Source organism: Astatotilapia calliptera, chromosome 3 (assembly GCF_900246225.1).
Source record: "Astatotilapia calliptera chromosome 3, fAstCal1.2, whole genome shotgun sequence".
Lineage (NCBI taxonomy): Eukaryota > Metazoa > Chordata > Actinopteri > Cichliformes > Cichlidae > Astatotilapia > Astatotilapia calliptera.
Window position 1 is genome coordinate 14858774 of NC_039304.1, and position 12867 is coordinate 14871640.

At 42.7% G+C, this 12867-nt stretch overlaps 2 protein-coding genes across 3 annotated transcripts in view; both read right to left on the reverse strand.

Moving 5' to 3' along the window:
* LOC113018664 (glucosidase 2 subunit beta-like) overlaps positions 1-8318 on the reverse strand; it is a 172839-nt gene extending 164521 nt beyond the window's left edge. For both annotated transcript variants that reach the window (XM_026161957.1, XM_026161958.1), the window contains exons 1-5: positions 7809-8318; positions 7359-7475; positions 5760-5855; positions 1138-1195; positions 94-211 (exon numbers count right to left, since the gene is read on the reverse strand). In XM_026161957.1, the coding sequence (XP_026017742.1) occupies positions 94-211; positions 1138-1195; positions 5760-5855; positions 7359-7475; positions 7809-7890 (471 nt within the window). In that variant the 5' untranslated portion in view covers positions 7891-8318. The remainder of the gene's footprint in view (positions 1-93; positions 212-1137; positions 1196-5759; positions 5856-7358; positions 7476-7808) is intronic.
* A 239-nt stretch (positions 8319-8557) lies between these two features.
* On the reverse strand, positions 8558-10366 carry LOC113018665 (doublesex- and mab-3-related transcription factor A1). Its single transcript, XM_026161960.1, has 2 exons — positions 9691-10366; positions 8558-9536 (listed from the first exon to the last, which is right to left on the reverse strand). The coding sequence occupies exons 1-2, from the start codon at positions 10166-10168 to the stop codon at positions 8779-8781; spliced, it is 1236 nt and encodes a 411-aa protein (XP_026017745.1). The 5' UTR covers positions 10169-10366; the 3' UTR covers positions 8558-8778.
* Between the last annotated feature and the right edge of the window lie 2501 nt (positions 10367-12867).

Here is a 12867-nt window from a genome sequence, read left to right on the forward strand (position 1 = left end):
GTTCCAGTGTGAACACGAACTGATCTACTTTTCGGGTGGTTTTCAAACACATGCCGTATAATAGCTGGAACTTCTACAAGAATTTTTTTTTACCTGTTTCTCCCTCCAGAGCAGCACTCCCTCCTCAATCAGCTGCTGCTTGAGTCGCAAACCTTCATCCAAGGTCCTCATCTGGCCCTCCACGTACGCCCTCTCTCTCTGTCCTAGATTCCTGGAGGAAAGGCGAGCGAGAGAAAGAGAGGAAGCACAGTCCCATCATTACTGAGAAAACGCCAGCCGCTCCTGTTATGGTCACCGAGATGGCGCAATCCAATTTTTAAGGGCCTGCGATGCAGCAGGAATCCAAATGGGAAAATAGAAGAGTAAATAAGATGGGGGCCGATGCTCCGCGGCTCAGCTAAATTGTTTCTGAAGCCTGGCAAACACAATATGAGTGCGGACCTTGTGAAAACATAATGAGATACACTCTGCTTGTACGCGGCTTCGAGACGAATGGCGCGGTGAATGAAATAATAGAGGACTGTCAACAAAAGAAGTGGGTTAGCGACATATACACAGCGGGCTGCGTTTCTGCGCCGCAGCATCGTCCATCTTTGCAGCTCAGCTCAGAAAAACATGATAAATACATCGCGGCAGGAAAATGAATTCTTATAAACATCTGTATTCAGGGACCTTCCACCTTTGCGCCGTGTAATTTATAACTTATCTAAATTATCTCCCAGGAACAAAAAGTCTCTGGGTGGTGGGAGCAGTTTAAAGCAAAAAGGAGGAGGAGGAAAAATTTGCAAGAAGGTCGTGAGTCACATTTGCATTTAACAGATGAACTCTTCAACACAATTTTGTGATGCACACACAGCCCTGAGTTTTTAAATCACAGTGACACCATGCCCCCTGGTGGCACAGTAACCGATTCACTGCAGAGTCCATCATACTGCTGCTACGATAAGCAGCTTTCTATTCAGATGATGGTGAATTCCCCTCAAAGATCTGTTTTTTATCAGACCGCATGAATATCTTTTCACATTAGGATATTTGTTTTTAAATAACTGGACCCTCTGGCGTCTGGCGACATATTTCGAGTCAAACTGCACACGTGTTAATACATAAATACCGAATCTCAATTTTGAATCGACTGACCAGCAAGTGTTCTGGCAGCGAGTGTGGCTGTTGTATTCATCGGAAGCATCGCAGCAATCTGGCAAAGACACACAGGAGAAACCAATCCAATGCACACAGACCAAAACAGGAAAAGCATACCACATTGTCAGAACGGAGATGTTTACAATGTCTTACTCAATTACTACACAACAGATCAAAGTTTGTTTGTTTTTTTAACTCATACACAACAAAAAAAATACAAGATGCTTTCTGCAAAAGCAATATTTTGCTTTCCCACATATAATACACAGTTTTTTTCATTAAAACGATAACAAACAATAAACACAAATATGCTACAGGAAAACTGAGCTGAAACTTTAAGCCAATGAATTCTTGTAGTGAGTCAAGAGAAACTTCGACGGCATCTTTAACACACCCTGAACCGTCTTAGGCAGCTTTCTTGGAATTTCTTTAAGTAGTCTTCAGGAATAGTTCTCTAGACCTCTTAAAGGACATTCAAAGCTCGTTGGATGTTGGCTGCTGTTTATTCTGTTTTCTGATCCCACTCTTCTTCAATAATGTTGAGCTCCAGACTCTGGGGAGGCCAATCCATGACTCGTTTTACTGCATTGGCAGCACGTTTGGGATCGTTGTCATGCTCAAATATGAAGCTGACTTGTTCCAGATGGTATTGCACAGTGAATCAACATCTGATGATACTTTTCTGTGTTCATAATACCATCGATTTTGATCCCCAACAAAACTGGCTGAAATACAGCCCATAACAGAGCCTGCACTAAGTTTTACAGACAAACACTCACTATTATACCAATTATTCAATTGACCTCTTCTGTACATACTGGAGGACAGAAGACTTCTGCACAGTACTGTAGCTTAGCACAGCACTAAGGCTAGAAACCATGGTGATGTATCCACTGTGACATCTGACAGCGCTTTGTGAAGCTCAGGTTTAAAGCTGTTGGGGGGTTTTTGGAACCAGAAGTGACCATGGCTGAAAACGCTGGTTAGAAAAGTGCATCAGCTCAGTGTATGGGTGCAGCGCAGACACTGCTAAGCAACATAAAAATAAAATAGAATTTCACTTGCTGAAGCACAGACATCTTGGATAGGCTGTCAGTTCAATTAACGACACAGCAATGCATGTTATTGGATAATATAGCTCAGACAACTCCAGTAATAGAGCTCCAAAAAGCACCAGCACCATAAATGTGGTTGAAAGGTCAAGTTCAGCGACTTCAATTGGGTGTAGATTATGTTTATGGAGCAAAACTTTTTTTCTACCAGCATGTAAATATAATTTTTCTTTCTTGCTTAAGTTCAGTTGCCTATTTTAACATGAGACTGTTTCAAGAGTGACTTCATTTTGGATGCAGCCCCATGTGGTGCCTTGAGGATTGCAGGTTTTTGCCACCACTAACTCAAAGAAGTGTATCTCCCAGAGTGTCAGACAACGCAATATCACGAGTCAATATTAGCTCTTTGCCTTTATATAAGCATCAGCATTTGACACAAAATTCAAATTTAAAAAGTAAAGAAGAAATGCCCTTCAACAATGTTACAAGGGTTGCAGTTGCATAGCTTATCCACAAGAGGGCACCTCCGGAACTTTTCTATAGGCAAGACCAAAAACAATCAGACGATCCCAGCAAAGACGAGCAGTGCAACGGAATATCGCTACATATAACAATGTGCTATTGTTATGTGTAATTATATTGTTACATTTATTGTGTGTGAAAGAAAAAAAAAATTAACCAGTGCATCAAAATATCGGATTTTTAAATCACCAAATATCGGTGCGCTTTTTAAAAATCCCATATCAGTCATGCTCTATCAGATTATCCTTTAAAACTTCAACACACTGCATAAAACAAAACATTTCTGTGTAATGACAGTAATAACAATAATAATAATAAAGTATCGACGTCTGAGCTGAAGCCGGATGATTCACATTAGCAGCTGTTGCAATGTTTTTCTCGGTTTTCATCATTCTGCAGCTTGTGTTGTGTTTTGAGGCAGTTGAATATGACAGTTGTGTTGCTTTGCAGTAATGGCCTTTTATCTAGAGTATATCACTGCGGTCAAGTGCATTTGGGAAAGCTCGTGCTGTGCGGTGCAGGGAACAGCTGTGATTGGCATAAGCAGGCAGGTCATAAAGCGATGATTTAGGGCGCGCTTTCCTGGCTTTTGCTTTGTGTTCTTCTGGTCGAGCACACATTTACAGCATCGTGTTCATTTAATCACGAGAAGCCACACGATTAAAATTTAATTAATTATGCTGACAAATGTATACTCTCTTTCATGTTGAGCTACCCAGGAAATCTTCGTCCTTAAAGTTGAAGATTAAATCTTTAGGTCTGCGTGACATCTCTCTGCGCTTCGAAGAAGGTCTCTTGATTTCAGCCACTTATAACATCAGCTGCATGGTGTTTTGTAAGTGCTCAGATCTGGCTCTTTCTCTGATGTTTCACCCAAGAGAGTGGGCACAGTGTGAAATCTCTCAATTATCCAGAACCCCATTGGTGACCCATCGAAAGAGAGCATTACAGTCCAAAAAGGGAAGCCAATGAATGTCTCTGAACAACCAGTCAAAGAGGAAAAGCGATGATGAATTAGCTATTAAGTGGCTCCATTCAAAGCAGAGAAGGTATGAGAAGAAGACAAGTGGGAGCAGAATAAAAGGAAAGAGGAAAGGGTGAGGGCGGCTTTGGGAAATATTCTCCTGCCGCTCTATCATGCTTCATTCCTTCAGCTTTATTTCCTGCGATGGTTACATGCCGTCTATTGCTACTGCTGCAGAACGAGCTGGTGACAGAGCAGAGATGTCAGCAGCAGAATGTATTGAATTTATCCAAAGTGGCGAGCTACTGGAGAACAAAAGTGGAAAAGAAAGGGAGGCTGAAAAACTACCTGATTAGGCAGCGCATGTGGCAAGAAAGAATGGAAGAAAGCCTTGAGAATAATAGAAGCAGGATGTTTTTCAAGGAAAGCTGAGCGAGGGAAGTGACTGTATGGACGCATCTGCATTTGTGTGAAGGCAGCCATGTTCTGTTTGTTGAAGCTACATCGTTTGTTTGTGCTACAAAAAAGACTGAGAGTGCGTACATCCACATGTCAGCATCTGCACATCGAGCAAAACATAAATTCCTGCCCGTGTCTGCAAAATGCACAAGAGGGAAAGTAAACAACAAGTTTTTACTCGGTAAAATCAGGACTTTAAGTTATTTTGATGAAGACCTGACAGCGTGTTTATGATTACGTGGTTGTGATGCTATTGCATTAACAAAATACACAAAGAGACGTAGAAAAAAAACTTGAGAGATAACTCATATGGGGCGATCGTGGCTCAAGAGTTGGGAGTTCGCCTTGTAATCGGAAGGTTGCCGGTTCGAGACCCGGCTTGGTCAGTCTCAGTCGTTGTGTCCTTGGGCAAGACACTTCACCCGTTGCCTACTGGTGGTGGTCTGAGGGCCCGGTGGCGCCAGTGTCCGGCAGCCACGCCTCTGTCAGTGCGCCCCAGGGTGGCTGTGGCTACAACGTAGCTTGCTATCACGAGTGTGTGAATGTGTGGATGACTGGATGTGTAAAGCGCTTTGGGGTCCTTAAGGACTAGTAAAGCGCTATACACATACAGGCCATTTACCATTACTTTGGTACCAATAACAATGCTAAGTTTTAGGGAGTTAAAAAAAAGTCTATCTATGATTTTTCAAATTGGACAGACTTTCAGCCCCACCCACCAGGGACCAACAGTCAGGTAAGTGGAAGACCACAGCTGGATGGTAAACAGACTAATAGAGAGATGTCCTTTCTAACAACACATCGGAGAGCAACTTGCCCAAGGACACTTTGACATGCAGACTGGAGCAGCCAGGGATCAAACCACTAACCTTCTTAATAGTAGATGACCTTCTGTAACACTGATATATCACCCAAACTCACTAACATCAGCCATGTATCAGTAAATAAGAGGAATTTAATGATGGAGGTTGCCAACATTTATCTGTTGTATTCACAGCTCGACCGTGTTTTTGAGACCGATATTTTGTGATATGAAAATCCGATATTCCAATTTTTTTTCTTTCAGACATATAAAACATAACGAGATTTCGCTGTTTGTTTTGTTCAGTTATGTACTTACCTGTTTCCCCTCAGCATAGTGTTTGTGTCTGAGGCATGCTAAAGTTGCACAGTGCCCTCTGGTGAATAAACTATGTAACATCAACATTCATAACATGCCTGAAGGGCGTTTCTCCCATCTGTTCTTTACTGTTTTAATTTTCATTTATCATCTATTTTAAATGCCTAAAGTAATCAACGACAAATAGAGAATATCAGCCTGACAATAAATCAGTCAGGCTTTATTCTCCTCAGCTATAATATGTCCAACATGTGAAAATAAAAGTATTAACATATCTTCATAACCAAACATTAAAACTGATATACAGTATCTGTGATAGGACAATGTTCCCTGTGCTCTATGACGGCTGTAGGCTTTAATCTATGAATACCTGCCAAGTTACTCAACCCGCCTCTGCAGTAGTTTCCACTCAGAGGGGATTTCCAGGACCGCAAGTTGACATCCAATCAGAAAAGGCGGCTACCAGCCGACAGTAAGACACAATATTAAACCACAGCCTTACCACAGATGCCATCATTGACTCTGGATGATGGGATGTAGTGCGGGCGAAAACCCAGATTGGTGCAGTAGAATCGGCCATGAGGACAGGCTGAAGTGCCTACATGGAGCAAGGAAAACTGGTCAGCACTGCATTATAAACTAATGTGCAGAAACAAATGAATTTACCTTAAACTGTTCACAACGCTTGCAAAGACATTAGCCACTGCACCTGATTACTGTTTCCAAAAATTCAAACTTTTAAACATTTATTTGTATTCTTGATGGGGTTTTTTTTTTTGTTTTTAATCATTATTCTGTGTGTGTGTCTTTTTAAAATTTCAAAATCTGGTTAGTGTTGGCAGAGGTTAGCCGCAGCCCTGTGCCCCACATACAAACTGTAAATGATGTGTGACTTTGATTTAAAGCATAACGATAAAAGCCACAACTGCATAATGAAATCGGGGATGTGTCTCCTCTGTCTTTTCCCGTTTTTGCTACACAAGAGAAAATGCCATCTATCTTTTAATATTTAAACCCTGCAAAATATCCAGTAACTATGTTTGCTAAGGAGGGTATGGTAGAGTTTGCATATCACGATAGCTTGAAAAGTTTTGAGATAATTCTGAAAAAACTTTGTAGCTATGTAGGGCAGGGTCATGTTAACAATCTATTAAAACTTGGTTTACGTCCACCAAAGTCTTCAAGATCAATTTAATGATTTATTGGTCGAAAACTGAAAGAAAAAAAAAAGTATAACCTACAAACTATGATTCTTCAAGAATGCTGGGTGTTGTCAGCATATAAAGTAGGATTTAACAATTTAAAATATCATGTCACATTTGATCTCTGACCTCTCCTTCAAAGGTTAGTAGATTAATCTGCAGGTAAAGTGATAATAATGCTATATAAAGCTATTTAAAATAACAATACGTTTTCAGACTGACAAAAACATGTTGCCAAGAGATGCTATTTGACTTTAGCTGAATAAATTTATTCTTACTTTTCCATTTACATCACAATAATAGATTGTAATTATGTAGATTGTAATCATTAAATACATAACAATTTGACTACATTACAATGTATAATTTTTAGTTTTTTAGTATTGCAATCAAAATTACGCCAAGCATATTAAAATGGGTTTCAGCAGGGCAAACAACAAAAGCCTGCACTTTGCACTTGCTTTTACTTAACTACAGACTTCTAGAAGTATGTTTAAAAATAACATAGAAAACAATATGAATATGTACAAAATACAAAGTAAATACTTCCCAGAGAGTGAGCTGCCTTGGTGGGGGTTCTTGTTCTCATGGCTTCTTGTTTACATGGTTTATTGTTTTGTCCACGCAGTGCACGTCTTCGGTATTGACAGTCTATGTTTTTGTTGTGTACAGTTTTTCCCCTCACACTTCCCAGGATGTAAAAGCATGCACTTTTAAAATCGGCGTCTGCTTTTTGCAGATCAGCTGCATGTGTTTTGCCCTCCAAAACACATGCAGCTGATCTGAGCGCAGAAAACTTCAAAAGTCTTTAAAGTAAAACACTGATTTTCCAACAGAGTCACAGTGACCAGACAGACTGACAGACAGAGGCCCGCTGGCCCCACTGATTAACCTTTTACCTGGTTCATCTGAGCCATCTTCACAGTCGCAGTAATCGTCGTTCACCTGCTCAAATGGGATCATTCTCGACCCATCTATGCACAGAAACGACTTCCTCTCCCTGTAGAACCTTTTATCTGTTACAAAATAAAAGCAAACGCCCACTTTTGTAATCGCTGCTGGCTCTGAGGTGCAACCAGAATTGTAGCCAAACATTGTGCATCAGTGTGAGCGCTTATAGTGTCTTAGCACGGATCCTCTGGGGAGGGTAAAACAGCAGGTTTGTGTTGTGTTGCTACTACACACTCATGTTGTGTACCATTATTATGCTGTGTACTCTGTTATCACAGCTTGTAACGTGCTGCCTGCGTCTGAAACCAGGAGCTGCCAAAGCTTCAGCACCATGTAGCTGTTTCTGTATATATTTGGCAGCTACCTAGCTGGAAGCTAAAAGGGAAGAATGGACTTACAGGACGAGGATATTCCTCTTACTTTCCGCGAGTCCACATAACCACACCAAAACACAGCAGCGACAATAATGTAGACACGCATGTCAGCGCCTCCTGCCTCATAAAATCCCGCTCAAGGCTGTTTCAAACACTGCACCGCCAGCATCTCAAACTGCCGTGTCCCGACTTCCTGAAACACGCGGTCTCGTGGCGCTTCTGAGGCTTTCTATTGGTTTCTAGTTTAAGGTTCGTGTGATCATCCACCGACCAATCGCAGGGGAGAACGGCAGCTGAGGCGAAAAAGAGGACGAATTTGATTAAGATTTACTGCACTTACGGCTTTATTTACATTTTAGAAATGGGAGTGTAAAGTTGAAGCACTTTAAGTGTAGCCTTTTTTAGAGAGCCAGCAGACATCTTTTGTAGTCAGCTGGAGCTCCTTCACAAGCGCAGACATCACCAAGGTCACTTCCACATATAACATATTTACGACTACTGCACTTAAATAAGCCTGAACTAAAATGTGTGAAACGAAACAGGGAAGAAAAAAAAAAAAAAAAAAAAAAAAAAAAAAAAAAAGATAGTAGATTTCCTTCCTCCCCTCCTAGTGTTTAAAAAAAAAAAAAAAACAAGAAAGAAACAGAAGACTTATCGTGGGACAAAGTCCGGTTTTTGTTAGTTTTGAGTGCCACACATGCAGTTGTTTTTCCATTTTCTTTTTTTTATCTGCTAAAAAAAACAAACAAACAAAAAACACATCGACAAAAGACTCACTTCATCATTTTATATATCTGCACGAAATGAATACAAAATGTGTAAAACGAGAAAAGATAACTCTTCATAATAAACAATCTGCAAAATTTACATTAAGAAAAAAAGCATTTAGTCGTCAGATTTTAGTACACCATTGTGGTTCGAGGCACTTGAAAAGCGGTTATTTAAAAGCTACAGTTAACTTTTTATTATTTATTTATTTCCATGTGTCCCTTTTTTATTTGGTCTCGCTGTTTAGCCGTGTGTACAGGCCAGCATTGCATAGAGACTCCTTGCTTTGGATGTAAGACAGGTCTCGGATCATGCCGGGGAGGGAATAAGAGTCCAAGGGTGGACGCAGTGGGAACACTGGCATCAGTCCTGATGTCATGTATGGAGACATGAAGCCTGCCATGCCGCCGTTAGCGGAGGGATAGGCCAGCCGCAGGGGGCTGACGCCCAGGCGAGGGCTGAGGCCGTACAGGCTGTCTCCCCCTGGGGACGCGGGTATGTGCAGCGGGGAGAAAGCAGACTTGGCCCCCAGAGCACCGAGCCCTCCGGGCAGTCCCGCAGAAGGCCTGCGCGCGCTGTCAGCGTCAATTTTGTTCTCTTTGGAGTTCAACGCCAGCTCAATGGATTTGACAATGTCACCTTTGCACGTTCTCACCATAGACTCCAGAGTGTCCCGTTTCTGATGGGGGAAGATCTTAGCCATGATGTCGGTGGGGTCACGGTCCGGGCTCAGATACTCATTGGGCTTCTCCGACTCGCTCCCCGACTCTGGATCCGAGGAGGGAAGTGACCTCTGCGGGCTCTCTGTGTGGTCTGAGCGGTGATCCATCGCAGGGGATTGATTTCCGCCGCTGTCCTTGCTGGAAGACAGCTCTTTCTTGTCACTTGGAGAGGGCAGCCGTGGAGAATGGGGTGCAAACAGGGGTCGGCCCATGAATCCGTTGTAAAAGTTGTATTTGCGTAATTTGTCCTCTGAAACTGTAACTAAGGATGAAAGAAAAGGGACAACAGCTTTTAAATTAAATGCGCACGGGGTAATCAAAGTTCACCAAAGCTGCAGAGGAACCAAAAAGAAGAACATTGTTGTGTATTAAAATAGTTATGAAGACAAAGTATACAGTCTCACATTTCAACTCACCGTCTTTCTGATTCTCACTCCCAAAAACATCGAAACAGGGAGCTGCAGGAGTACTGCTGGCAGATACGGGTACCCCGGCGCTAATGGACGATCTCTGAGGGATCCCCGCTTCCCCTCCGATCCCAGTGCAGGGGTACAAGAGCCGAAGATCCCGGGCCTCGCTCTCTTCCTGAGCCTGCTGCCTCCTCAACGCCACCTGCGCGGCCATCACCCGCTGCCTCTCTGCAATCAGTGTGCACTTTGCGCACACGCAGTCTCTCCAGCGACAAAACCGCTTGTGGCCTTTGAGCGCAGAGACCACGCCGTGGTTCCTGCACCTGGCACACTTCGGGGTTCGGGGGTATCCCCTCTCCAGCGTGGGGTTGCAAGTCTGGAGGAAGAGAGGCGGAGGACGCAGAAGGGAAGGGGGTACCGGCAGGCTACCGAGCGGGCCGGAGGTATGATCGGTCAGACCAAGGGGTCGGATCCTATTTTCCATCGCTCAGAAGAGAGGGTTAAAAAAAAAAGTCTACGAGTCCTGCAAAACTGTTTACGGTGAAATCATTAAGGTGTTTTGGACTTCTCTGAGCGACTGGTGTCTCTGTAATGCGCCAGCACGCTGAACCTGCGCGCCTTAAGTGTCTCCTCGCCAGGTGGTTTGAGTTGAAACACAACACCTTAGTCACACCCCTTTCCGCTCAAGCCTCTTAATGCCCTATCATGTTTATTTGCATCCCGGATGAATGGGCGGGGGTCTAATCTGCAACTGCATGCGGCCATAGAGTGAAAGGACAAATAAAATTTCAATAAAAACTTGAAGCTTATCAAGACCAGATAAAAAAAAAACTCTCTTTTTGGAAATAAAATCAAAACTGCGCTCTGTTTGAAATGACATGCAAATTCGCACAGACGTTATAATAACATAAAGTAGTAGGCACAGAAGGTGGATCGAACAAGGCCAGCGTGTTACAAAACAAGCATTATTAGAAAATAAGAAAGAAAAACATGTTGCCTCAGGCCAGCTTCCATTCGGTTGCCCTAATGTGTGATGAATATTCACTATTAGGATGTTTTTCCCCCCCTCAACACAACAATGGGCCTAATAGCCACAAAAGAAACAGGTAATTATCTGCTTGGTTGTTCTGTTGAACAAATTACTCTGACAAAAGACCCATCTGTCAACAAACACCCAGCGAGATTGGCGAATACCTAATCACACCTTGTCACATGTTTCATTCATTTCCCTGCATTCAAACAGGATCCGGTTACACGCACCAGATTGCTTTGCCGTTATGACAAGAGAAGCAACTTGAGCATAATGTGACAAGCGCAGTGTCAGTCACCAAGGGCAACGCCACGAGGAAAAAAAATATCGTTAGGCAGAAATTAGCAAATATGTGTGTGTGTGTGTGGGGGGGGGGGGGTATCATGATGCGAACCCTATTGTTCAGTTCAGTACTCTATGAAATGAATCCAGTCATGTTATGTGTGTCCAAAACAAACATAAGGCTCGGGGGGCCAGACTCGGCCGGCAAAAAGTCCAATCCGGCCCACTGGAAGGATTTAGAAAATGTGACAAAACCTTTTAGCTGTGTTGTCATAAATTTTACAGTTTCCACTGACAAAGATTCAAGATTCAAAGTGTTTATTGTCATGTGTCACAAAAGAAACGGCATTTCTCTGTGCAATGAAATCCTTTCTTTGCTGTTCAACCACAGATGCCGATTAATACATACACAATAGAAATAGAACATATAAATACAAATAGTACAAATAAGTGAAGACAGAAAAGGAGACAAAATATGGAGATTTGAAACAGAGATGTGTGCAGAAGAGCTATAGCTTAATATGTAAGATGACCTGATGTGCAAAAAAACAACAACATTATTACTGTTCAAAATGGGTCAGCTGTTCAAGAGTCTGGTAGTGGGGAAGAAGGAGTTGTTGAGGCTGCATGTTCTGGATTTCACACTTCTGAACCTTCGTGTGAACAGTCCGCATTGGGGGTGTGGGGTCTTTGAGGATGGAGGCAGCTCTCCTCTGGACTCTGCAATGGTAGATGTTCTGCAGAGAGGGCAGCGGAGTCCTGTTATCACTCTCTGCAGGCGTTTGCGGTCCGTAGCAGTAGTGCTGCCGTACCATGCAGTCATGCAGCTGGTCGGTGTGCTCTCCACAATGCAGCTGTAGAACCTGCGCAGGATCTTGGCCGACATACCAAATTTCCTCAGCCTCCTCAGGAAATATAGCCACTGCTAAGCCTTCTTGACCAGCTGGATGGATATTTTCTGTGAAATCACAAAAAGATCTTCATGTAGAGAAAACTGAGAAAGACTTTGTTTTCTTACACTGAGTTTAAACTACTTAACACTGACTTTACGTTGGTCCGTGTGGGACGTATGTGGCCCGCGACTTTGACATCCCTGCTCTAAACTACTGCTAAACTGCCTTTCTTCAAGGTGTGTCTCTTACTTTGTCCATACTTATCTGCGCAAACAGAGTGAAATGATAAATCAAATGCCACACATGATACCATCCCCTGATCGTCTACAGACTTGCTCTGCCTGTAGTTTTGACTCCATCTGAATAATGCATGTGAATCAAAGAAGAAAAACCAACAATAACCTTGTGGATGGAAGCACTTGGTCCCCTGGCTTTTCATTTAAGATAAAGATTCCCTGACGTGCATCTTTGAGGCAGATCTACCACGACACTGGCATGGGAAATCGCAGACATAACTAACGGTGATTAATGTTAGTTATCACAAATGGAGACTCGTAGGTGTTTCAACTTGCTGATAAAAGAAGATAACTGTTTTTGAAACTAAATTATCTGAGTTACTGGGACTTTCTTTTTTTTCCCATGTCTTCTTCACACAGTTGCCTCCTTTGTCGTTTCCCAAGTGATGGATCTTATCTGAACGCTATTTTGCTGTGCGGGGAGAAAAGCTACACGCACACCTGCACAGCGGCCATGCTTGCGTAAAAGCTAAGTGCAGACATATTGTGCAAAGGCTCTGACTTGTATACAGGCTTTGTCTTGTAAACTGAATAAATAAAGCATCCAGATAATGATTTGTGCAGATGAGGCTTTGAGAAGTGAGTCTGCTATTTGCAGAAAGATGTTCCATTACTTATGGGCCTCGATAGATAAGGGCTGGTGCACGCTCACTCCAGCCGTGCAGGACAGGAAGGTAATCTG

Coding starts and splice junctions, on each gene's coding strand:
- LOC113018665 (XM_026161960.1), bottom strand. CDS start 10,168: ATGGAAAATAGGATCCGACCCCTTGGTCTGACCGATCATACCTCCGGC. Junction 9,537..9,690: donor GAGTGAGAATCAGAAAGACG/GTGAGTTGAAAT, acceptor TTTCATCCTTAG/TTACAGTTTCAGAGGACAAA.